Raw genomic sequence first — 26,984 nt, 5'->3', positions numbered from 1 at the left:
ATGATGGTGGAAATCTGGTATAGATCTGTTAATTTAAATACGCAACCATGATGTCTTCTTTCATAATTGCCTTCAAATAAATATCCCCATAAAATATAGGGAAAAATGGCCGTTGATCTATCAGAGCAAAACTATCAAACACTTGGCAGCGTCTGATAAGCAGATTAAACATCCACACCCGACATCTAAAATTGGACACGAAAGAAGAAGAATTCGAAACAGAAACATGTGGTAGAAGTTAGGAAGTGCAGTTGATCAAACACTTATAACTTTCCTTAAATATATTTCATCATTTCAATCGTTCTTGTTTGTAGATTGCTAGGAAAAGATTTATCAGAATTAACTTAGTTTCCGTGCAAGCAAATGGGTTTTTATTTTTATTTTTTAATGGGTAAAGCTTAGAAGTTAGATCCAACAAATCTCACCATCTCATCTCCTGTAGGGCTGTGGAGTGTTTGTACTTTTTAATCAATCCAACCAAATGGAGCCCACTAGGCCCCACTCACGATCCTTCATAAACACCAGAGAGCAACCCAGTACCAAACCAAAGCTCTGCTTGTGAGAGAAACAGAGATAGAGAGAGAGTGAGAAATGGTGAATTTGGTGGCAGCACAGAAGCCATTGTTGCATGGGTTGATGAAGATGGCTGGGTTGAGACCCCAGATGGTGGAGATCGAGCCTGGAACAACTATGAGCTTCTGGGTTCCATCAGAAACCATTAAGAAAGCAAAATCTCAAGCTCAATGTGAGAATAAGGTGGTGGTGGTGGAGGAGGAGGAGGAGGAGAAGAAGAAAGGGAAAACCTCGAAAAAGAGGAAAGCAAAGAAGCCAGTAGTGGTATTGGTACATGGCTTCGCCGCCGAGGGTATTGTGACGTGGCAGTTTCAGGTAGGATCGTTGACTGGGAAGTATGCGATTTACATTCCTGACCTTCTTTTCTTTGGGGGTTCCATCTCTAACAGGACCGAACGATCACCGGAGTTCCAAACGGAATGTTTGGTGAAGGGATTGAAGAAGCTTGGTGTGGACACGTGTACGGTGGTGGGGTTCAGTTACGGTGGGATGGTGGGGTTTAAGATGGCGGAGCTGCACCCGGATATGGTGAAGTATCTGGTGGTTTCCGGTACGAATCCGGCACTGTCCGACTCCCTCAGTGATGAGACAATGAATAGGTTGGGGATCTCTTCGTCTTCGGATCTGCTGCTGCCCACTTCAATTAAGGGTCTTAAGGCCCTTCTCAAAGTCGCCATGCACAAGAAGCTCTGGTTTCCGGATTGTTTGTTCAAGGACTACCTCGAGGTTTTCTCTCATCTTATTTTTTATTCCTTGTGAGTGAATTTTTTTTTCCTTCCTTGTAAGTTTAAACAAAAACAGGAACTCTAACCGGTCATGTGATTCCTGTACCTAGAAACAGGAGCGCATGAAAAGATCGTTTAACCCCAATGAAATCGAAAATTCCATCTAGGCCAATGCCTTTATGTGCATTCTCATTAGTTCTCATGCTAATGCAGGGATTACACGATCAGATAGCATTCTTTTGCTAAAAAAGACTAAGGTTTTTGTACGACTATATGATCACATGAGAGAGGTAACGGATTACGGTTAGTAAATAGGGGGTTTGACATTTTAAAAGGTCTCATGTGAGAGGGGGCCACTACCGTACAAAGTGCATGGCATGGCTGTGTATGAAACATTTTGCCCAAAAAAAAAATAGATGAAAGTTTAATATTATATGGAGAAAAGTTTTCTGTGAAGGAGTGTACCCCCACGCAAAGACACAATGGGGGTGAAATGACCACCATACCCCTATGAAAGGTGAAAATCCCACCCCCAAGCTACCTATGTACCCCTCTCATTGTCCACATATGCGTGCAGGGGCCACGCATCCCACAGAGAACGGTCTCCCATATTACATTTTGGAGGGCGTTTTTCGAGCACAAGAACACAACCATCGGATGAGGGTGAGGGGATGCACCATAGATCTGATCTCCCATCCAACAAGTCCCCATCCAACAAGTTGTGTGCATTGCTCGGCTATGCATAAAACCTTTTGCTTTATACATGATGAAAGGTTTCAGATAGGGAAAATTATCTCTTCCAGTTCCCCAATTCTTGGACCTTTATCACCTCAAGTACAATATACCCTCAAGTGCACCAAAAAGGTATATCTGATGGTACACATGCACTTGGGGGAGTATTTTAAACAAAATCACTTTAAGGTGCACCGTCAGATATACCTTTTTGATGCATTTGAGGTGTACTGTTTTATTATACTTGAGGTGATAAAAATTTCCAGTTCCTCTAATAGGGGGTGGTGAACCCAACCCAAATAGAGTGTTTAGGCAGGGGTAAGGTGGTCATTCCAACCCCCATGTTAGAAGAACTGAAAAATTAAACCGAACAGAGAACTATGGAGGAGATAAAACAGAGACCTATGGAGGAGATAAAGATCCTTCATATAGATCGCCTAAAAACATAATCAACATTTTCGTAGGTTGATAAGAATACTCATTTTCATGTGCCTGGCCAACGACTACCTATTTTTCACACACGATCAATAATGTGTGAAAACTGATTGCTTATAATTTTCATATGTGATTTTTATTTATTTTTTTTAAAATCAGGGGATTGATTGTGGAGTATAATAAAATTTTGGGAAAAAGAATTTTATCGAAAAGCTTTAAAATCAGCACTCTCACGTGTCTATCTCTATCCTCTGTCTAGTCTAAACAAGAATACCTCTTTCTTAAAATTTAATAATTAAATTTAGAATTATTTTAAATTAATTAACATAATTAGTTCAGATAATTATTATAAAATTTTTCTTTTTAGTTATGATTTAATTTCATGTTCCGTGCCACATATACCATTATAAGAATGTGAGTATCATTAGTTTAGGTGGGTCCCACTTTTAAAAGTAGGAAGGTGTTAGATAGATATAGAAGAGCTCTCTTTACAAAAAAAAGGTCAAAGATGTTGGACAGTCCGACTTTTTGTAGCCACAGTAACCAGCATCCACCTTGTGAGGATAGGCCATAGAGACCCATAAAAAAAGAGAGCTATCAGAATGGGTGTTTGTGTTCCTTATCATGTGATAGAAACCGTTAGATCATTCTCATTTTGTTTTATGGGACCCATGCATCGGTTGGTCCTGATTGTAAAGGATGAGATGGTGGTGGAACCCACACTGAATAATGGCCTTTTTTTACTGACTTTTCATTATCAATAAAGAATTGACGATGACTAGTATCAACTTTGAAGACTTTGAAACTTCTCTTCTCATCATATGAAAATTCTCATAAATATTGTTTAATTCTCTTCATTGAATTGGGGATATTATGAATCCAAATACACCCCCAACAGTGACATCTCGATTGAATTCGATTGATTGATCGAAATTGGTCAGTTCCTGTTGTTCTTTGGATTGAAAAAGCAGATCTGAACTCCTCTTTTGTAAGCTTCAGAACTTTGTTATCTGAAGCATCATAAATGCTCCTTCCTTCACTTCACACACGGAAAATTATCACCTCCAGTTTGCTGATCGGCCCAGTTCCCTAGTTCCTCTAATAGGGGGATGGTGGACCCCACCCGGGCAGGATGTTTGGACATGGATAGAGAGGTCATTTCAGCCCTCCTTTGTTAGAGGAACTGGGGAACTGGGCCTGTCAGTAAACCGGAGGTGATAAAGATCCCTTCACACACACCCCTAAGAAATGAGGAATTAATAGGCAAACTTATTTTTTTTCAGCTTATATTGGAAAAATAAAAAATAAAAACTTTGTTTTGAGTCGTTTGAACCAATTGGGGTGGTTGGACCGTTTGATGGATTAACCAAATTATGGGATGCATTTATCATCATTACATAGATAGAATTATAGGATGAAACTAGTTATAACTAAATGTTTACTTTGAATAAAGGGTGCAACTTCTTGTCACCGAATTCTTTACCAAAAAAAAAAAAAAGTGGTGAATTAAGAAGTTTTATCCTTTCTTTTAATTGCACCTTATTTTTTGGTGTAAGTTGGGAGAATTTTTATTCGTTGTTGTAATTGGAGCGTTACTGGACGCATCGTGCGGTGCAGCAGCGGCCATGAGTGCACAACGAGTCCCACTATGCACACATGACTGTTGCTGTACCACACAATGCACACAACAGTGCTCCAGTTACAGCAGCGGATAAAGGCCCAAGTTGGGAGAGGGCTTATACCAAATTGGCTAAACAATGCTCTATCTCACATTCCATTTTGGTTGCAATTCAATCAATAACATACTGTCCCACCCTCTTTTATTAGTTTGGTAAATTTTATTCCAAGGGAAATGGATCCACATGACGACGCTATCGTGTGGATTCCTTAGCACACTCTCTCACAAAAATGAGGTTCCCCCCCCCACATTCTCTCCTTCATTAAAAGCCCCTATTGACTATTCGTAACCCATGCCTCCCATTCGCCAGAATTAGTACTCGGGCATTAGAGTAAACCCTTACTCTTACTCCAAATAAGGAGACAACGGTTGGTTAAATTTTTAATAAAAGGGGAGAGAGTTGGGTATGTCGTACTTTTCGTTAAGTTAGTGTCATATACCAATCACAAGACTGGACACAAGAGGGCAAAGAGGTCTTTTCCATAAGATGAGGAGCAAGGATGATATATGCTGGTCACCCTTGCGGCGAGCCCCCCAGCCTTTTCCCTTACTAAAAAACAAGAGAGAAGAAAGAAAGAAAGACAAAAATTGTCAATTAAATACATTCATATGGCACTCCATTATGACCAATCAAATAGAATATTGTTTCCATCATCATCATACTAAACATAACTTTCATCTGGTTTTCCTTGATATCAGGTGATGTTCAACAACAGAAAGGAGAGAGGTGAACTACTAGAAAATCTGGACAACACCAAGAAGAACATCACCATCCCCAACCTTACACAAGTATGTACACATGCCTTAACATCAAGGACTGCCATGTATGCTTCCTATTCTTAGTTACCTGCTCTATTGGGGTGTAGAACAGGAAGAGCTAGTATATCATCGTTTTACTCATTCCTGCCCTTTCTCATTTATTTATTTTTTTTGTTTGTTACCTTTGCAGAAGGTACATCTCCTATGGGGTGAGGAGGACCACATTTTCAATATGGAGATTGCCCAGAGCCTGAAAGGGTATGTTCACTTACTCTTATATGGTGATTAAGGAGGGATCAAATTTAATACAATAGAGACAGTGTGAGGAAGGACAGAAGAGAGAGATGGCATATCCAAGAGATGCCTCACTAATCAGACCTCTATACTTAAGGGGTATACCTAGTGCACGAGGCTCCCGCCACTGCAGGGTCTGGGGAGGGTCATAATGTAAGCAATCTTACCCCTGCTTTGTAGAGAGGTTGTTTCCCAGCTTGAACCCATGACCACTAGTTCACAATGGAGCAACCTTACTGTTGCACCGAGGTCCACCCTCTAATCAGACCTATATACTCATATGAATGAATTCCTCTTGGAACCCTTCTTATACATTCTATTGAAAATACTCCAACTAAATATTATGACAGGCAACTAGGAGACAATGCAACACTGCAAAGCATTAAGAAGGGAGGTCACCTCGTTCACCTGGAGCGACCCTGTGTCTACAACAGGCTTCTCAAGGCAATCCTGGCTTCCCTGCATACAGCTACAACCCAACAATGAAGTTCACCTTTTCACTTCTGGTCTCATGTTTATGTTTCTTGTAGTACTGGTTTCCTGTTTTTCTGTAGTTTCATTTACAAGTCAAGAATTTTGGAAAACCTGGCAGAACTGAAGATTCTTATGTAATTAGTTGTGATGAATTTAAGTATCATTTAGTAAAGCTGGAACCGAAAGACAATTTTATAAGAGGATTAATTTCAGTAGATAATATCAGTCATTCCAGTCTTGGACCTATTAAATGACACGTCGTCTCGACCAAATAACCAATAAGAACCAAATCTGACCCAAAACCAAAACAACTGAACAAAAACTAGTTAAAATAAGCGTATTGTTTCTTCAAATACTATTTACATACTTTGCGTTTATCATGTTCTTTATCTGTTTTCATGTATTTGGATTTCCTTTGTTTGGCGATGGATGCGCATGAATGAATAGCCTTCTATCTACCAAAAAAAATACTATATACATATTGATACATTATTATGATTCAGGTTTGCAGTTTTTTATTTTTAAATTTGTATAACCAATTATTTAATGGTCCTGGTCCCAAAATATAAGACTGATTAGTTAATCAGTTGGTTCGGGCTGTCCCGACTCCCGATTGTCATCCATGGACTCAAGCTCTGTCAATGAAAGAAGCCAAAGCATGACTGAAAGGAACAATTGGGAAACTGACATGAGGACTCCGCAACTGCTCCTGCAACCGCCATAGAGGAGGAACCCAAATACAATTCACTTCACTTTACTCAGACTTACTGCTCTCTCCATACTCCTACAAATTTACTATTGTGCAGTCTGATTTAGGCATCAGAGTTCGCTTTGGGTCTCTTCAATGCTTTTCGCCTTTTGCAGGTAGTCCACCAAAATAAGCCCACATCTGTGATTTATCTGCATCGATTCTCCCCTGCTTGAAAAAAATCGACCTCGAGTATTATAGTAATGATAGGGTAACATGTGAGTGGTAACTTTGATGATGAAGCAACGAGGTGAGAAGCTTGATCTCGTTCAAGTTGGATGAAAAAAAAACAAAGAATGGTAAAACTGACTTGAATCCTCAAGCAATAAACAGGAAATTGTTTTAAAAGATAAGTCGAGTCTCTGTTGCTTTAATCAACTAGTATTTAACAGCATTCAGCCAATCATTGGTTGAGACCACATTAAAAATAACTTCTAGAGATCAATCAAAAAAGACTACTATATATATAGACTCAGCAACTCTTACCAACGAAAACAACTTGGACTCAAACTAAACAACTTTAAATGAAAAATAAAAACTAACAAAGCTCCAACAAACCTGTCTTTCCTCATGCGACGTAGCTGTCTCCGCATCATTTGATCAGTCCCAAACAAAGCTCTGGTGATGTAGGAACGTTAGGAATAAATTTTTCAACCTTGGAAGCCTTCTATTCAAAGTTGTGAGGAAGAATCACGAACTCAATAAATTCTCCGATGGTAAGAATAGCATCTGGAGTGGAGACAGCTTCATGTGGACTGTTCTCGAAGCCTTCCTTAACAATGACCTCATCTTTGCTATCTTCTTTGAGTTCTGCAATGTTGTTTTCCACAGCAAAATTTTCTACATGTTGAATCTCTTAAAATCTTCAAGTATTGTCTCATCTTTGTCATCGCAGGCTGCTTTGATTTCTTCATCTTTAACTTCAACAACTATAGGCTCTAACTCTTGAAGTGACTATTAATCTTTTGCCTTGCGAAGAACCTGATTTGATTTTCACCTTGAATCATTGATTCTTCTATGACTGCTGCCTCATTTCTCTTTCACAATTGAAATCAAATTTGTGTAGGAAAATTTGGTTCTCCTTTACCAGCTCATCCAAAGTAGTAGGCTCTTTCTCTAACTATTTCCTTCGTTTCTTCCTTTGACAGTGCAAGGTTGAGCTTAGTTTGTGCTTTAACATTATTGGTGTTAAGACTTCCAACACTCTCGAACTTGCAAATTGAATTTCATAGATGGCTACTTCAAGTACTCCTCAACTTTGAAGACCTTTTGGTTGAAATCTTATCAAAGGAAGAGCTTCTTTTGGATATATTTTTTTTGGTGTTTGTTCTTTAGCTCGTGCTTCATCTCTTTCCATGTCCTAGACTCATTTATTCCAACTCTTAGCCTAGCTTCGTGGATCACCCAACATTGTTAGTACGACCAATCAAGGGCAAATGAACAAATCTAACCTTCATTGCATTTGTCAAGTTGCACCAGTTCAAATATTCCTCTAGAGAAGCTAATCAATCAAGGAATAGCCATGGATTCATCTGTCCAGCAAAGTAAGAAACTTCCGGCTTCACCTTCTTTGTATTATTATCAGTCCTCCTGGAGTAGGTGTTGTTTTCTAATACACTCCCTCTTGCTGCTTCGGCACAGCTAAATTGTCAGATAGTTGTCTGACTCTTTCAGCCAACTATTTCATAGAATCTTTAAAGTTGGCCATATCAAAAGGCCTAGGCTCATTGCTAGCCATAGCTCTGATACCACTTGATGGGTTTCTAGAAGCCTAAGGTTACTAGGTTCAGAAATCCAATGAAACCAGAATCGCAATGATAAGTTTAGAAACCAGACTTCAAGAGAAATACGATAACTAGAATCAGAAACTCAGATGGGCTTTAAAATTCTGGTGGAAGGTTAAAAGTAAAGCCAGAGAACAGCTCCTCAAAAGATGAGTCCAATCCAGTGGTCAGATGTGGGGTCATAAAGTTATCTTATTGGGATAGAATTCAAAAAGAAAAAAAAATAAAAATAAAAATAAAAATCCACAATTGACTACTGATAACAAATTTTAATGGGCTCAAAACAGTAATCAAAAGTGCCTCAAAACACCAGCCGATTTAAATTACAATATAAAAATCACTAAGCTAGAACAGAAAGTCAAATCTGATCTTAAAATAGGGTAGAACTAGAAATCCAACTGAAGTGGACTCTAAGAAATTAGCACCAAAATCAAAATTTAAAGCTCTGGGGGTGTTTAGAATACTAAACGATTGTCAAATCTGAAGTTTGATTTTAAAAACTGAGATGTAAACAATGAGAAACAGAAATTTCCAGCAACTAGAACATGAAAAATAACTGAACAGAAAGCTAAAAATTACTAACCTGATCTGATGGTGGATAAGATGAAGAAGAATGGAAAAAAGATAAATGGGAATGAACCATGCCCTGGAACTAGACTGAAATCCCATCAGCCCTACCTTAGCATCTCACAGAACATTGGAGCAAAACCAAGCTTTGTGAAATAGGAAGCTCTATCCATAATAGGAATAGGTCCCTTATAACCAAAACTCTATCTTAACTAGTTAGAATAGGTGCCCAACATAATTTAAACTCTATGCAGAGTAGGAATAGGGGTTCTATTGAAGCAAGAAACTATTATCTTTAACACCAAGGAAATAACAATTACTTAATGAAATAAAATATCTCAAACTAACCTAATAAAGTAAATCCCACATGCCTACCTCCTACCCATAATTTTTAAGTCCATTAAAGTGTCCTATTACAAAAAAAAACCCGTTTGACTAAAATTCCAACACATATATAACCCAACCCAAGATTTATTTCCACTAAAATAAGCTCACATCTGTAATTTATTTGCATCATGAAATAAAACTGTGAATGGTGGAGGCCATAAGAGTTTGCTTGACGCCGGACTAGATTACCAATTTCACTTTGGCACAATGTGCGAGGCCATTACAAAGCAGCTATTGAGAAATCGGCTCTTCTAGCAAATAAATTCATCTGAAGGACCACTGAATTTCCTCAAGAGTTCTCCCCTTCGTCTCAGGTACCCAAAGTGTCACAAACACTACAGTTAAAGCACTCATGACTGTGTAAAGAGCGAATGTACCTGAATAGAATGGAGTCTCCTTTTAGTTCATTTTAGTGAGAGAGAGAGAGAGAGAGACAGAGAGACCGACCTGCAGTGCTCCAATCCAAAAGCAAGTTCGCAGTCATCGTAATTATCCAAGCTCCTAACCAATTGCACAATGTGGCTACGCTTCCAGCAAGACTCTTAATATCCACTGGCATTATCTGTCGTGCCAGGTACAGAAAGCACATGAAACATGAGTCTACTTGAAAAACTGACTCAAATCAAGAAAGAGAAAGCCATACTGTTATTGATCAGTACTTCCTACTCTGCCAAGATTTCTTTTTAGCCCAACAAAAAATCCTAATATTCAAAGCTATTTTCGAAAAATCTGCTTTTTATGACCAGTCCTAACATGAAGTTTAAGGCCCACACAGGTACAGTCACTAGGTTTCCCCAGGGGACCTGCTGGTCCTAGCTCCTAAGTATTCCAAGAGAGTACTGCAGCCACAAACATGTGATAGCAATCATCCAGGCATCTTGAACTCTGTTCCAAGAAATTATACATATCCTTTGACACCAGCTCAATTTTTACTTCCCTGCCTTTTGCAACTGCGATTACAACAACCTAAAATGCCAGAGGCAGAATACTTTTCATCATTCCATAAGAGAAGTTAAACATTGCTAATGTAATTTTCAGTAAAACGTCAGACTAAGCAGCAAAGATTGCCTAGAGAAACAAGATGAATAAACTGTGGCTACCTCTGACATTATAATCCATGGGATAGGTGCAATTCCTAAAGAGATGGTAACCACGAAGGTCTGCAAAAAAATAATTGGTTAAAGTGAGAATTACTAACAGTAAACAGTAAACAAGAAGCAATTTTGGAATTTGGAGGGAAGAAAGACATACCATAATCCCCACCACCGACAATATGCCCATCAAACTATAAAAATGAGAATCTTCAGAGAAAACGCTCTGTTTGCAGCAGAAGAAACATATTGTGCTCAATTCATGAACTCTTGAGGATGCTAACCATGAAATATAAATCTATACATCGTGCAAAATCCATTGGTCCACAGTGTAACTGACCTTTAAGTAAAAGGATACTGAAACAAGAAGAAGACTGGCAGTCATTCCACATGAGGAGATCTGCAGCAAGTGATAAAATCTTTAAATGTTCATATTCCAAGAAGATATCATCACCGAGGAAAACAAACCATTCAACCCTCACTCACTATAAGAAGAAGCCGACGGCCAGCTTTGTCAGCCAACCCTGTTGTGACTCCAGTAGCAATAACCTAGATAGCACAGGATACCATCTTTCTCATTAGATGGATCTGATGAAAATTACTCATGTAATGTCATAATTTAATATGGACAAATAAAAATACTTTGACTCAATGATTCCATTTGGTACCTGAATAGCACCAATTCCAAATGTTGCAACATTACTTGAGGAAATACCTGCTCAAATGTGATGCAATTAAAAGGAATAAGGTATGTCTGAAAGCTAAAAGAAGCCAACTGTTTTTTTTTTTTTTTTTTGTGAGCAGCAACATTTATTGATATAAAAGTGAGAAGCACACTCAATTCAATAAAGCTAAGAACAAAAAAGATAGTTAAAACAGGACATCCAGAACCTCAATGGTTACAAAATAAACACAGACAAAGGGAGTTACACTGGCACTAACTAGTCCCCAGTATATAAAAAGCCACGTGGCTACGGCCTTGGCAAGTTCATCAGCAGCAGAATTATTACATCACTGTACCCAGTTAAGTGAAACATTCATGGATGCAGCCAAAGCCTTGGCACAGCTTATCAATTAGGCCAAGACCATGGCCCTAGAGAATGCAACAACATCCATCCAACAATAACCTCCCAAGTCTCCCTCACTATTAGGGGTAAGAACATCTGTTGCCGAAGCCAATCCCATCAAGATAGATTGCAGTTTTGCTTCTGCACAATCAGTCAAACCAATAGGGCAGCCTTAATTTCTTAACCACAAACCATAGTTGTCAAGGTGTCGCCTAGGCGTCCAGGTGGCCGCCTTGGTTGCCTTGTTGGTGTCACCTTGAGTTTGGACCCTCTCCAATGCCTTGGGTCACCTAGGCACCATGACAACTATGCCACAAATTGACACTTAATGACAATACATAATAAGATAAAGTCTATGAATGGAACAAATGGTGTGCCTATATGCAAGGATTAATAATTGGATTGGTTTTGGTCAAGTTTGACCTAGTTTGGAAGGAAAATTCAGGAAATCAGGGTAGATCAGGCTCTGGTGATCTTGCCACTCTGAACCCAATACAAAAAAAACAAAAAACAGCCCGACATATGGTTGAAACCTTGAGCAAGAGTATACAGCATCTACAACACCGTGCCCTAATTCAGGTTGAGGGAAAGATTACTTGATTCTCGGCAAAGACAAACAGTATAGAGGTAATGAAGAATAAGGTTACTGAAAAAAGGCTTCGGCTTTGTAATCTTTCATAAGTATAATCAGAAAGGGATTTTGAAATTGGTGCATTCTCTAGTTATCTTTCATAAGTATAATCATAAGTATAATCAGAAAGGGATTTCATAAGTCTTTGATTCTCGGCAAAGACAAACAGTATAGAGGTAATCAAGTCCAAGGTATATTCAGATTAGAAAACAGGCATCTGCCCCAAAACTGCAACCTAACTTGATGGGATTGTCAATGTCATGAATGTGATGGGGTTTCCCCCAATGTTTGTTAACTGGGTCTTCCAGTGCATATCTACTCCTTAGTTCTCGGTGTTGGTCAAGTGCAAAGGCAGAATTTAGAGCTATGGCTCACAGAGTATGTGAGCTCCTACGGTTAAGAAGGCAAGTCCAAGAGCTGGGGTTTGATACTGAGGCACCTATGCGCCTCTATCGTGATAACAAGGCTGCTATAAGTATTGCTCACAATCCTGTGCAACATGACAGAATAAAGCACATTGAAGTAGACCGACATTTCATCAAGGAGAAGATAGACTCTGGTTACATTTGCAACCCTTTTCTGAAGACATGTGATCAATTGGTAGACATCTTCACCAAAGGGCTCATCTCTCACCAATTCAGTACTCTTTTGTGCAAGCTGAGAATGTATGACATTTATTCTTCAGCTTGAGGGGGAGGGTTAGAGTTTATGTAATCGGGGTACTTTAGGAACTGATTTATTATTATGTTGTCTCATACTGTATTTTTCCTTTTACCTCCCTAGGGTGGTGTATTTAATTCCTTATATCATGTTAGTAAAGCAATATAGGTGTGTGAGAGTCCATCCTCTTACACACAACATTCTACCCCAACCTCCCTTCGTCAACCTTCTACCCACATCATCTCTCTTGCTCCCTTGTTCTCTTGCAACCTTTAGATTTCAACTGTGTGGTGGGGATTTGGTTAGGCCTAGCATTACTTGATTCATCACCAATTAAATTTCCCTAAAGAGCTTTGAGGCAAAGAAGGTAGGACTCAGAGCTATGTTTGCTTTAGAAGAGTAGTTTAGTTGGAGGGAATCAGGTTCTCTAGGAGGTAGAGCAACCCAATCGACCATATCTAGTGAGCAGTTCTGGCACGACTTGAAGAAGGTCGCTATATTACTTGAGCCAATGGTGACAATATTGAGGATGGGCAACTCTGAGAAGAAGCCTACCCTACCGCACTTGTATGTTGCACTGGAGATGACAAAGGAGCATGTGGCAGCAGCAATACCACATGGTGGTAGGAGCTACATTCAAATAGTGTAAGATCATTGGGAAAGGCAATTTATGCATCCACTGCATAAGGTTAGTGAGTTTTTCTTTTACACTACCTAAGTCAAATTTCTTTCCATTTATAATTTCATATGCATTGACAAGTTCTTCTTGTCATTTTCAGCCTACAATCTTAATCTCAAGTACCAGTACAAGCACAAACTTGGGGTGAATCAAGAATTGATAGATGCATTGCAAGATGTGGTGGCCAAGATAGAGCCTACCCAAATGTACAGTCGGCCTGCAACAATGAGATGAACTTGTACTTTCTTAACTATTTATAATCAATACAATTACCCACTAACAGATTGAATTATCGATGATTAAAATGGACATAAATGAAGAACTTCAAGGATGTACTTGGGACTTTCAGGCATGCAGCCACAGAGTCCGGTCCATAAAATACCGTTCCAGGTAGGCCCATTAACTTAGTTTCTTAATTCAATTCATATAAGTATGTATCCAAGTACAATCACTTACCAATAATATTCTAATGTAGGTGAGCGGTGGGTGTTATATGGGAGATGCACCTAACTTGAGGAAGATAGCAATTACGGTGCTCTCCCAAACATGTTCCTACTCCGAATGCGAGCACAATGGGAGTACGTTTTCACTCATCCACACCAAGAGGCTGAACTGATTGGGTCATAAGTATTTGGAGTAGTTGGGGTATGTGTATTACAACATGAGAATGAAGATGCAACACATATGCATGGGCATGGACAATAACCAAGATCCAATCAAGTGGGTAAGGTAACGAGGTGACCCCATGATGGTTCAACCCGATGGTAGGCCCAACCCCGAGATTGCTACTCAAATGGCTTTCAATTTTAGTGAGTTCATGGCTTCTCGAAAGGGTCGAGTTTGCACACAAATACCTCGACCTTTTGAGTCTTATCCTGGCGGGGATGAGGAAGATGTCAAGTGGTCAATTCCAGTTCCCAAACTCACACACCGTCACCATCTGGTGGTGGAGATGATGATGGTAGTGGTGGTAACAATAGATTTATGAGCTTTCGAGAGGTGTACGACCAGGCAGAGGTGAAGCTGAAGGCTATTCAATTCACCGGAGAGACTCGGTTTGATCATGCTACACAGGATGCCGACCATGGTGCATATGCCCCCATACGTGCAGGTTATTCCAGAGGCTTATGCCGCAGGTTCAAACCAGATGAGGAAGATGACAACATTGACATGTAGATAGATGTTTTTTCCTTGTCTGGCACACTTGGAGGCTTAAGTCTGGAGGGGAGTAGTGGATATGGTTGGTATAGACAGCCAACACATTGGTGTGCACCCTCAATTCCTGCAGAGACATCTAGTGTCGTGTATGGTGCATCTGATCAGTTTGCCTCTTCATTATCTTCATTCCCCACTGCTCATGATGATCAGTCATAGAGTGCGTCATCTTTTGTAGATAGCATCTTCTCATTCCCAGTTCCCCAACAACCATATCAGTCCGATCCACCAAGCAGCTATAGTGGATCCACATTTGCATCATCTTCCAGACCCGGTAAATCTATATCTGAGGTTGGATACCTAGAGTATGATGATGATGAGACCTATCAGGCTACTGTGATGGACTTTGAGCACTTCGTCGACGATAGCAATCTTTCTCATCTTTCGAGCCACCCGGAACTTTATGTGGTATTGACATAGAGTAGGATTGGGATATTTTTAGTCTCACCTTGGTTGGCGGTTGTACACTAATAGTTGTAACAATTGTACGTGTGTACTTATAAGTTGTAACATTTGACATTAAATAATATCAAATGATGTTTCTTTATTTTTAAATTGTAATGCATATCTTTGTTGTTTTCATTTAATTATAGTACTAAATTATGTGTAGACGTGTAGCATAGGCTATATTTGAGAAAGTATACAACCAAAGTACGTCTTACACTACCAACCTAGGGAACGAAACCAAACTAGCATTTTGAATGTGTTTTTCAACAATCTAAAGATTCCATTATGTTCATAGATGCCTAATTAGGGTCTCCCTAAAATTTCGGACCAAAATATGGTCATTTGAGCACCGAAATGGTTAAACGAAACTAACCACCAAAACATGCAGGGTTTCGACCAAGTTTCAGTTGAAACCGACTTCTAGAACCTTGTTCAGTATGTATAGTGCCATTGTATTATGAACATACATCAAGCTAACATAGTAGGAAATATTTTGCATTAATCGATTCCAAATAGACTCAGGAAATTTCCTGTTGTGATGAGAAAAACTGAACTAGCAACAAATTATAGATTCCAAATATTGTGATGGCACATCATGTATCCATTGACTTTACATCCCTTCACTTGGAATCAATTAGAGCTAATCAAGGTAAACAATAACTACCAAATTTGACATAGAAACACTACCTAGAGTTCCACTGTGAAGAAAGATGCCAGTTGGAATATACAAGACACTACATGTTTGAAGGATTAATCCATAAGAGACTTAAGACATCACCATCTCATGAGCTTACCAGCAGCTTTAAAAATGGTAGTGGAATAAAACAGCACACCATTGACTCCACTGGCCTGCTGCAGCACAAGTAGTCCAATTCCTATCTGCAAAAAGCAATTGTACAGGCAAATCAGGTCTCTTGTTATCAAGATCTTTTCCTTTTTTCCCCCTTCTCATTTTCATTACTCCAATATTGGGTTTGAGAAAAGCAACATCACAAAACTTTCAGAAATCCATAATACCGTCAAAGGAAACCAATATCTTCTTCGTTTCAGATCGGAAAACCGAATCGTAGTTCTTCTGCCTGGTGATGCCACAGACCTCTGTAAAAAGAAAATTACAAACAAAATCTCAGTGACTTGACAGATAATAATATAAAAACCATATCATCTGCCACCTTTTTACATTGAATCTCTGTCCTGTAAATTGGTCAATAGATTTAAGAAACAATTTATGGGCATGGATTTATGTCTCATACAAAATTTTACATTTGGTACCTTGATTTCATTCACTTCAATGGATATGTCTGTGTCAAATCCCCGTAGAACTTGCAAAGAAGCTTCGAAATCATCCATCATTCCCATTTTTGCCTGAACTTCATAAGAGAGCATATAAGAGTCTGTAACATGACTTTCAGCTTTAATTGAAATATCATTTACGTCAGAATCCTCACCAGCCACCGGGGAGATTCAGGGATGAAAAACAGACCAGGTATCAAAATCGTGCAGGGGAAGATTCCTGCACAAGGAAAAAGAATTAAGACAGTGAGTTTAAATGCACTAATAAGGGGGCAAGGTTCAAGTGATTCAGACAACTCCTGTTTATTTCTTTATTATTTTCATCTTCTTCTTCTTTTTTTTGGGGGGGGGGGGGGCGTTATGGGGTTGGGTGGGAGGGGTTCTTCTGTTTGATTGAATTCAATGGAAGTCAAAGAAAAATGAAAAGAAAGCTGCCAAAAAGGTGAACTTTACAGTCAATCAACCCAATACAGTCATTAAAAACTAGATGGAGATTTTTAACACTCAGTGTAACAGATAATACAATGATGAGGTTTGATTAATTGGGAAGAAGCTTGTACTTCAGATCTAATAGTCAAAAAGTCAAACAAGGATTTTCTGTGGGTAGGGATGAGAATCTGAAAAAGTATTCATGTGTGTAAATCCTATCGAAACTTCGGTCAAGTTAAGAAGCAACCATTTCCCTGTGATGCCAGAGAAAATGTTTGTGTACCTTTAAAACTTAATCAAGCACCTAACAAGTCTGTTCAGTTTACCATTTGAGAGAGAGAGAGAGAGAGAGAATAAAACAAAGTATCATATTGCACCCAAAGAAAAAATGTTTAAGTCTGTGAGACACAAGATATCTAATTAATCTTTCTAAAATTTGACAAGTATTTGACCTACCGTCAGACTAATTAAACTTTGAATCTTCACTGAGTTAAAACCAAGTTCAAATTTAAAGTCTCATCCAAACTTCAACAAAAAAGAAGTGACAAAATATAATTTTTAAAAGATATAAAATGAAGCAAGGAGAAAAAAGTTAGAAAGAAAGGAAAATAAACATTCTTGAAACTAGATACAACTCCTGATAATCAGAACAAATAGTACATGTAATAATTCAAACAAAAGAACATGAAGACCACAAAGCCTGAAACTCAGTGTAAGTCCCAAATTTGATTGATGAGAATACAGATATTCCAAAGACCCTTTAACGTGTGGATAAAATGATGAATTCAAACATCTTCTCGTACTACTAAGAAGTCAACAAATCAAACCTTTTTAGAGGCTTACCTATAACTGCAAGTATTCTCCAGTTAACAAAAAGTCCCAAAAGATAAGCCAACATTATGCCAATTGTTACTGATAGCTACACAACAGAATGACCAATTCTGTTGGTTAGTTTGCAGTAATCAAGGTTATTGAGGATTAATAATAACAACATGAATCCTCGATTAAAAAAGCAAGGAAGAGATAACTAGCCTGGTTCACTGATCCAAGGCTTCCCCGCAAGTTCTGAGGTGCTATCTCTGCTATATATACAGGCACCTATAGAATCTAAACATCATTAATCGGGTAGCAATCAAGAGAGAGGGAGAGAGATTAATTAGGCTCCCCACATTCAATACGAAATCAAAAGATCAGATATACAAGATGTTTCAAGCTTACAGTGTAAGAGATTACTCCCACCCCAAATCCCTCCAGTAACCTTCCCATGTACAGAAATGAAGAATCCTAATCACAAAAGCTTAAATTAGACAGCAGGGGAAAAAGAAAACAAAAAACGTAACGGTTTAAAAGGACCATGAGATAAATAAAACAATACGTTAGGAAAGAATCCCTTACATGGGCAAAAGATATCGCGAGCCATCCAATGATATTAGGGATAGCAGCAATCATCAACGACTGCAATTCAGTTGTGTAGGGGAGGGGGGGGGGGTGTGAAGAAAGGTTTATATTAAAGAGAAGAAGAAGACACTTATAATCACCAAAGTCGATTAGAAATGATTGAGTGAGTACCCCTTTTCTCCCTATATACTCTGCTATTTGACCGCTGGCTATTGCTCCAACCATGGCACCTACATTGGATAGAGACCCAAATATCGAGAACTGGACATCTCCACGATTATGAGTTAGAACTAGAAGATCCAATTCAAATTTTCAAATTCAATCGGACACTTATTCTTAATTTTTTTTTTACAGGATTCAAAAAAAAATAAATAAATAAATGAGCAGAAGAAGATTCAACTCAACCTCGGAGACTGAAAGTCCAAGATCACTGATTATGTCAGCTTGCGTAGGGGAAGAATAACCAGCCTGTGCGATAGAACGGAAGCAATGAAAGAAAGAAAAGACCGGGTGGAATCCTGATCAAGAGAAACGAAGCAGCATTGAGAGAAGAATTCAATTGGGTGAGTAGAGGAGCTTACAGTGAAGCCGAACTGAATAGGGCCCAAGGCGACGACGAGGACGCAGAACAGAACGGAGACGGAGTTGTCTCGGAGGACCTGAGCCGAAGAACCGAGCTTCTCCATCATACTTGACTGCCTCGAACCCATTCGATACCAGCTCCCCGTGTGCAAGAATGGCTTCCGTAAATCCCTTCCATCATCGCTATCTTCTCTGAAACTCATTTTTCTCTCCCCCTCCTCTACTCTTGTCCGATCCACAGAAGAATGACTTCTTCTCCTTTCTCTTTGGCGTCTTCTCTTTCTCACCCACACCGCTGTAGATCTCCGGCTGAGAAATGGGAGGTTAACAACACTGCCGTTATTGTAGTGAATGATTGATCCTGTCCTGGTCGGAAGTTCTGAAAAACAGGGAAATCGCTACTGTCACGATGATCCTTCTAGGGGTGTTTCTGTATTTACACTCACTGTACAACCGATGCCACGTCAGCATACCCGACTTGGTTTCGTGAGATATATCATATAATGCTGTCGTTGCTTCAAGATTTAAATGGTGTTAGATTGGATGGAAACCCGCAAATAAATGACCATATGGATTGGCCGGTTGGCCCAATGATTTGATGGGTTACGTCATTGTGTGGTAGGTGACACTATCCAGCCGACGGCTGGACGGTGCGTGGAACTGTTGTTGAAGGTAAAAGATGATCGATTACTAAGGACACATACACTAAATTCATGTATGCATAATATATAAATGAGATTTTCATAATCCATTAAAACAAATTGGTTAATCAATGCATTCCACAATTTTCTAGGGTTTTTCTTAATTCTATCGAAAAGTATTGAAGTCCGATGAATAGAGGAAAAGCATTGTAGTGTCGATCTATAAAAAATAAAGATGATATTCAAAGTTGCAATAACTATAGAAGCATAAAGCTAATGAGTTGTACTATGAAACTTTGGGAGATGGTTATTGAAGCACCTTTGAGAAGAGAGACTGTTATATCGGTGAATCAATTTGGATTTATGTTAGATAAATCCAGGACACTATCTACTTATTGAGAAGGTTCATGGACAGATGTAGAGATAGCAAGAAAGATCTCCATATGATGTTTATTGACTTGAAAAATGCCTGTTACCGAGTCCCTAGAGATTTAACTGAACATGTTTTAGTGAAGGGAGGGGTGTCGAATAAATATGTGAATGGAATTAAAGATATGTATGAGGGCATTGTGACTAGTGTGAGAACTATGGGAGGTCAGGGTAAGGAATTCTCAATTACGATTGGGTTACATTAGGGATCAACCTATCTATTTGTGCTTATCATGGATGACCTAACCAAGAGCATTTAAGACAAGATCTTGTGATGCATGCTTTTCGTCGATGATATTGTTTTAGTGGATGAGACAAAAGCAGGGATTAATGCTAAACTAGAGCTATGGATAGCAACTTTGAAAACAATAGGCTTTACGATTAATAGAATAAAGACGAAATATATAATGTGTAATTTTAGTCATACTATGATAGATATTGACATGGTGTGAATTGAGAAAATAAAGATACTGCAAAGTGATTATTTTAGATATTTGAGGTCAATCATAACTAAAGAAGATGACATAGATGATGATGTTTCACATAGGATTAAAGAGGGATGGATGAAGTGGACATGTGCATCTAGAGTATTGTGTGACCGACTTATTCCTTTAAAGCTTAAAGCCTCATTGTTCGACGGGGACTTAGGTGGTGTGGAAAAATACTGATGTGGTACTTCGAAATCCCACCCAACCTTGTTTGTTTAATCTGAGGTGATGAACTTATAAAAGCTCAGGGAACAACATTACACACTTTGTCTGTTGATGTGGCACTGAAAATCCCACCCCTATTCTATCAAACGTCTCACAAAAAATAAAGGACCGTGGTTACTATTCATGGGTAAAGTAAAAATATCACTCATGTTTCCCAACCCACTACATTGTGGATCCAGTCCCACAACATTCCCACCACATCCTCCCCTTCAATCAAACGGGCCTAAATGAAAGTTCTATAGGATTGTTGTATGACCGACTATGATGTATGGGGCAGAATGTTATGCAATTAAGAAGTATCATGTTGAGAAGCTTTACGTAGCAGAGATGAGAATATTAAGATGGATATACAAAAAAACTAGGAAGGATAAAGTAAGAAATGATTGTATTAGAGCTGACTTGGGAGTTGACCCGATCAATGACAAGCTCCGAGAGAGTCGTCTTAGGGTATGGTCATGTTTAACAGAGGCTTAGGGACGCCTCAGTAAGAAGAAGCGATATGATCCCGATTGAAGAGGTTAAAAGATAAGTTGTGTGGAAGGACATGCATAATCTAGGTCTTGTACCAAGTATGACTTCTGATAGAGCCTATTGGAGGGCAAGGATCCATATAACAAACACCATTTAGCTGAGATTCTCCTGACTTGCTGGGTTGTGCTTCTTTTCTATTACTTTCATCTTTCTTTTTAGGGAAATTTACACATACCACGCCTGAGGTTTGAAGAAAGGATATTTTCACCCCCCAGTTTTGGAAAATTCTACGTACCCCTCTGATGTTTGCAAACGGTAACAAATAAACCCATTCCATTAGTTCAAGACTAACACTGTTAAAAATTAGACTTGAACTGACAGAATTGCCCTTTTAAGAAGAAACCAAAAAAAAAAAAAAAAAAGGTGAATGGACAAAATTACCCTTACAAAGGAAAAAAAAAAAAAAAAAAAAACCTACAACTCATCTTCCCCAATCGAATTGGGGAAGATGAGTTGCAGGTTTCAAAACCATAAGGGTTTTTTTTTTTGAAGGGTGGAAGAAAGGGAGGTTGGGGATCCGAGTTGAGGCGTTTGGTTTAGTGGCGGCAGCGGTGGTGAAGGAAGCGCGTTGCTGCTTGTTCTGGTGTTTGCCGGTCGGCCTTCCTTACATCGATTAGGGTTTTGAAAACAACCGCAGAGAGAAAGCAAAGCGGAAGACACGGTTGGTCCTTCTTGAGTTACTTCTGACCGTGTTTTTCCGATCTGAAAAAATTTTGTTTTTTTGTTTCTGTCACTACTCTGGACGTTGAATGCTTTGATCTCTCGTCTCTGATCCGGAACTTTCGGATTCTCTTGTCCTCTCTTATGAAGAAGGAGAAAGTAGTTGTTTTGTGACGCCATCTTTGATTTCGACGTCAGGCGCTTTTCCTGCACTCTCAACGGGGAGAAAGGGAAGAATTTTTTTTCCTCTAGGGGTTTCTGGCGTACTACATTTTGAGTTTTTCACTAGGGATTCGGTTCAAGTAAATCATTGAGATTGGAATTATCGGTGGATCAGAAATCTGTTTTTGGTTGTTGGACCTGCATTTCAGTGATTTGAGTTTATCGAAAATTTTCATTGATTGTGGAAATATCTTTTTCACTTAAAGGATTTCTTGAATAGCGAAAACCCTAAACTCTGAGTTACAGGTATCCCCATCGATTGCTCCATCCATGGTTGCAATAACATGTGGAACCAAGCTGGACTTGTGATATCTTCTCTTTGCCCCCTTCGATTCTGGTTTCCCTTCCTCTCCGTAAGCCCTTAGTTTTCCTTTCTATTTCTTTTGTTTCTTCAATTGTCATTCTTTATCTCTCCTTCCCTTCTGGTTTCTTCTTTCTTTCTAACCCTTCCTTGCTTCGCACGACACCTACGACAAGTCACAACTGGTCTTCACTATATCTCCTCCCTATTCCTTTCAATCTGGTTTTTGGGTCGAAGGAAGCCCTCCTCTGTGTGACCAAACCCCAGGAATCTCAACCCCTAATTCCTTTCCAAATGTGAGAATCAAATAAACTTCTGGCTGGTCCTCTTGCTATCGTTGGACCTAAGAATCAAATAAACTTCAACTAGTGATTCCTGTAAAAAAATTCCTTCCATCCACGAACAATGTGTCTTCTTCTTTGTGGACCCATGGATACCTAAGCATTCTGAATACCGTTTTTCTTCTCTCTCTCTCTCATGTCTAGTTTTTCCAATATCTCTCTAGTAGATTTGACACCATACAAATCCAAGTCCGAAACCTGCAACTCATCCTTCCCAATTCGATTGGAGAAGATGAGTTGCAGGGTTTTTTTTTTCTTTTGTAAAGGTAATTTTGTCCATTCACCTCTCATTTTTTTTTGGGTTCTTCTTAGAAGGGCAATTCCGTCAGTTCAAGTCTAATTTTTAACAGTGTTAATCATGAACTGACAGAATGGGCTTATTTGCTACCGTTTGCAAACCTCAGGGGGGTACGCAGAATTTTTCAAAACTGGGGGGTGAAAATATCCTTTCGTCAAACCTCAGGGGTGGTATGTGTAAGTTTCCCTTCTTTTTATTTCCCATATTTCCTTTGTCTGTTTCCATTTTCCATTTCTCATTTCTCATCTCATTTATCTTCTCTTCATTCTCCTCACCCCTTTTTTTTTGTTTAAGCTTTAGTTTTCCCTATTTTGTTTTTGTTTGGATCCATGTGGTCAATCCTATTAAGTTGGGATAAGACTGAGTTTATTGTTGTTATTGTATAAAAATTGGAATACCATTTGTTTTATTAATCAAAAAGCATAACAAAGATTAAAAATCTTAATCAATAGAAAAATCCTGTAATGATTACAAGTTAAACTTTGGGATTATTTGCACGCAAGAGTTGGGCGTAAAAACATCTACTTCAGTTTTATTTCAATTGCCTTCTAGGTTCTCTCCCAACCTTTCCAATAATTAGTAGGATTTTTATTCAACATTTTAATACATTATTCCGATCAAATTATAGATACATTTTTTCCCTCTTTTTCCTCACATGGATCAAGATACTCAGGTACATGGCATTAAATAGGTACCTTTGTCACTTATCAGATCATTTTATATTTTGTTTACAGGGAGAAAGAACACTTAGGCACATGCGGTGTGCACTCTTGTGCCTGGACAGTTGGGCAGGTGAAATCATTGTCGCAACCTCATGGAAAGATAGAAAATCCTAAGGGTGTGGTGGTCATTTTGTATACCCCTATGTCTAGACGTAGGGGCAATACATCGCACACGCCGTGATAACATTCTCTATCCCTAATTTATATTATCTCAACACTCCACTACTGTTTCAAAGTACAATGATTGTGCATAATATAATATTAATAATAATGTTGTATTATTTTGTTAAAGAAACTTGAACGGATGTCATTTCAAATTTGAAATCTTGCATGGAGTCTGGACCACATCTATTTTTGCCATGATGGGTGAGGTTTCGTGAACCACTTGTCCTGTTTAAATAAAAGTCGAAATAGTATAGTAGCTACGTGGATTGAGACATGGGGATGGGTGGGGACAGATCTGAATCCTCCATGGGGTATGGGACCCGCCTCTAAGGTGTGGGACCCACACCCCATGGAGGGGTCAGATCTATCCCCATCCATCCCCATGTGGGTAGTTGATCCAGATTCAGGTGGATTTGGGTCCTCTGTAGCGCGACATGGTTTGTAGCGCATCATCCGACTATGGTTTTAATATATGATATTACAACAGGTATCGATAATACACAAAATCGATACAATATTGGATATGATATCGGCCTGAATCGGACAAAATTATCCTTAAATTTCTTTTAAATAGATTTTTTGACCATTTTACCCTTTGTGAGTACCGTGTTACTGATATGGTATCGATATCGATGACTAGCAAAATCGGTACGTATTGCCCGATACGATACCGATACTTAGAACTATGCATCCAACGGCCCGTAGTGCTCGGGCATGCAGCCCAACACACAGGCGGAGTGTTGGACTACGTGCCCAAGCACTGTGGGCTGTTGGATGTGTGCTACACTCCTTGTTGCGCTATAGAGGAGCCCAACGCATAGCTAGGTACTATACATTTGAACCACAACGTAGAGGGTTTTTGAGTGTTTTTTTTCCTAATAATTATCGGATAATTATAAGTCATTGAATTAATACAAATTTTTTTTATAAGTCTCTAAATATCACGATTTTTTTCAATCTTTTGGGTTCGATTTGGATTCAGACGATAATCGTAAAATTCAAATTCACGAAACTATGGACTGAAAGGAACCATATACAATTTTCCCAAACAAAAATGAGTAAGAGTAGAAGACCATAAATACCAAACCACAAGAATAGACTTCTAAGTTCCAGTGCATGTAACAAGTAGCCTTTTAATAGTGATTTCATTATTTGGTTGCTTTTTTTTGTGTAGAGTTTCAAGCCCAAATTCTGGTAGCACCCCCACCCCCGCCACACAAGCACCATCTAACGAATGGGGACAGAGAGGATTAGAATCAAGAATTGATTATTTTGATACCACTAATACGAACTTTGGACAATTTAACTTTATAAACAAAATTATAAGGGCAATAAAAGATACTATTTACCTTTTTAGTATCAAATACAATTGGAAAGAGGCCGACAGATGAAAGGAAAAAAATCCTGTCTGATTGATGTGACATTCTATAGTGCCGAGCTTGAGGTGGAAAATAATAAAAACTAGGTCAATCTAACTCACAAAATTGGATGAAGCATTTTCACATGTCGACCTCGGAGGGGCACACTCGCAGATGCGGGAAGTACAGGATGTCGATTCTTTTTTTTTTTTGTAAAGAAAAAGTAGGTAAGCTAGTCGACTTGTTGCGTTAGAATGCTGGTCCTCGTGAACCACCACCACCACCACCAACCTCCTGAAGGTACTCCGCCGTTGCCGTCACGGCCGCCGCCGTTTCTTCCTCGGTATTGGTTTTAGTCTCGCTAAACTCAATTCCAAGTCCCCGTCCAGACTCAAATTCATCATTATCCTCAACCCCACCACCAGTCTCATCCCTCAATTCAGCTCCAAGCCCCAATCCAGACACAATCCCATTACCAACCCCAAATCCAATCTCAGACTCACCTCCAACCCCACTCCAGACCCAAACCCAGCCCCTTGCCCGACAATACTCCTCAGCTTCAGCCGAAAGCCATCACTCAAGTGGTAGACGCCATAACTGCCGTTTCTCTTCCGCAGAATTCCTCTTCGACATCTAAAATCCCCTTCCGACTTGAAAGATCAGGAAGGTCTCTGCTAACGCCTCTGCAGATAACTCCGAAATTAAAGCTCCCCAAACCATTATGGCACTCCATTATGATCAATCAAATCGAAACTTGTTTTCATCATCATCATCGTCATAACTAACAGTAACTTTCATTTGGTTTTCCAGGTGATGTTCAGCAACAGAAAGGAGAGAGGTCAGTAACAGAAAGAACATCACCGTCCCCAACCTGCAACAAGTATGTACGCAGACCTACAATTTCAGATTGTTCTTGGATTGGCATGGACTGTACTCCCTAGGGTAACAAAAAACCATTGGATTGCGAATCTTCTGTATCAAAGAGGATTTGATATGATAGACTCGTACCTAACAGCAAGCACTGCCATAGAAGATTCATATTCTTACCTAACAGATTATCATTTCACTCATTCCTACCCTTTTTTCAATTATTTATTTGTTATTTAATTCGTTTAACTGTGCAGAGGATACATCTCCTATGGGGTGAGGAGGATCAAAATTTCTATATGGAGATTGCCCAGAGCCTGAAAAGGTATGTTCACTTACTCTTATGGTGATTGAAGTGAGGGTCAAATTTAATTACAGGAAGAGGAAGACTGGAGAGTGACACAGAAAGCCACTATATCTCCCCTTGTGTCACTACTCTACAAATAAATGGAGGGCTTCCTCTTGGATAGGAAACATAGAAATCCCAAAGCAGATCTTGTGATTCTATGTTTTGGCATATGGTTCCATAGACCAATCTTTGCCAAGCCATCCCATATGTCATCTTTTTATTATTCTCTTATTAATCAAGTTGACTTGAAACTATATTTGCAATTTGATCTCTGGTACATGGCATATCCAAGAGATGTTTCACTCATCAGACTTCCATACTTCATATGAATGAATTCCTCTTGGAACCCTTCTTATACATCAGCCTATTGAAAATGCTCCCACTTAATATTATGACAGGCAACTAGGAGACAATGCAACACTGCAAAGCATTGAGAAGGGGTGTCACCTAGTGAGGTACATTATTACTACTCAGGTTTTAAATTTTTAGTTTTAAATCTGTAGATCTGATAATATCCTTAAACCGGTTTTGAACCAGAATAAAACTAATGAGAACCGTTCAACCGAAGCTAAATAAAGAACCAGGACCAACTGACCAATTATTTAATGGTCATGCTCCCAAGATATGGGATTGATTTGTTAATCGATCGGTCATGGTCTTAGCCTCTAGAGACCAGAATCAGTTAGAAACCGAACCGATTAATCAGAACCAAACCCCGATTGTACCTTTTAGTATGGGC

At 39.0% G+C, this 26,984-nt stretch overlaps 2 protein-coding genes and 1 long non-coding RNA gene across 4 annotated transcripts in view; 2 read left to right on the top strand and 1 right to left on the bottom strand.

Moving 5' to 3' along the window:
• Nucleotides 1-410: 410 nt before the first annotated feature.
• On the top strand, nucleotides 411-5,830 carry LOC122660283 (putative aminoacrylate hydrolase RutD). 2 transcript variants are annotated; one of them, XM_043855521.1, is made up of 5 exons: nucleotides 412-731; nucleotides 807-1,299; nucleotides 4,843-4,932; nucleotides 5,093-5,160; nucleotides 5,547-5,830. In XM_043855521.1, the coding sequence occupies exons 1-5, from the start codon at nucleotides 592-594 to the stop codon at nucleotides 5,680-5,682; spliced, it is 927 nt and encodes a 308-aa protein (XP_043711456.1). In that variant the 5' UTR covers nucleotides 412-591; the 3' UTR covers nucleotides 5,683-5,830. The 2 variants fall into 2 exon arrangements, with proteins under 2 accessions (XP_043711454.1, XP_043711456.1); XM_043855519.1 differs by having other exon boundaries at nucleotides 411-1,299.
• Nucleotides 5,831-9,023: 3,193 nt separating this feature from the next.
• The window catches only part of LOC122660284 (sugar transporter ERD6-like 6), a 32,040-nt gene continuing 14,079 nt past the window's right edge, over nucleotides 9,024-26,984 (bottom strand). The window contains exons 3-20 of the mRNA XM_043855522.1: nucleotides 18,648-18,866; nucleotides 18,472-18,534; nucleotides 18,238-18,327; nucleotides 18,064-18,123; nucleotides 17,887-17,952; nucleotides 17,701-17,766; nucleotides 17,512-17,587; nucleotides 16,395-16,459; nucleotides 16,219-16,311; nucleotides 15,964-16,044; nucleotides 15,741-15,825; nucleotides 10,916-10,962; nucleotides 10,734-10,796; nucleotides 10,588-10,647; nucleotides 10,408-10,473; nucleotides 10,257-10,316; nucleotides 9,604-9,718; nucleotides 9,024-9,533 (exon numbers count right to left, since the gene is read on the bottom strand). Of these exons, the coding sequence (XP_043711457.1) occupies nucleotides 9,421-9,533; nucleotides 9,604-9,718; nucleotides 10,257-10,316; nucleotides 10,408-10,473; nucleotides 10,588-10,647; nucleotides 10,734-10,796; nucleotides 10,916-10,962; nucleotides 15,741-15,825; nucleotides 15,964-16,044; nucleotides 16,219-16,311; nucleotides 16,395-16,459; nucleotides 17,512-17,587; nucleotides 17,701-17,766; nucleotides 17,887-17,952; nucleotides 18,064-18,123; nucleotides 18,238-18,327; nucleotides 18,472-18,534; nucleotides 18,648-18,851 (1,473 nt within the window). The 5' untranslated portion in view covers nucleotides 18,852-18,866 and the 3' untranslated portion in view covers nucleotides 9,024-9,420. The remainder of the gene's footprint in view (nucleotides 9,534-9,603; nucleotides 9,719-10,256; nucleotides 10,317-10,407; nucleotides 10,474-10,587; nucleotides 10,648-10,733; nucleotides 10,797-10,915; nucleotides 10,963-15,740; nucleotides 15,826-15,963; nucleotides 16,045-16,218; nucleotides 16,312-16,394; nucleotides 16,460-17,511; nucleotides 17,588-17,700; nucleotides 17,767-17,886; nucleotides 17,953-18,063; nucleotides 18,124-18,237; nucleotides 18,328-18,471; nucleotides 18,535-18,647; nucleotides 18,867-26,984) is intronic.
• Nucleotides 25,866-26,688, top strand: LOC122660286. Its single transcript, XR_006332661.1, has 3 exons — nucleotides 25,866-25,909; nucleotides 26,154-26,221; nucleotides 26,644-26,688. It is a non-coding gene; the product is annotated as an uncharacterized LOC122660286 (long non-coding RNA).

This window comes from Telopea speciosissima, chromosome 4, assembly GCF_018873765.1.
Source record: "Telopea speciosissima isolate NSW1024214 ecotype Mountain lineage chromosome 4, Tspe_v1, whole genome shotgun sequence".
Classification (NCBI taxonomy): Eukaryota; Viridiplantae; Streptophyta; class Magnoliopsida; order Proteales; family Proteaceae; genus Telopea; species Telopea speciosissima.
The sequence above is the reverse complement of the archived record's forward strand: the minus strand, read 5'-3'. Positions and strand labels throughout refer to the sequence as shown.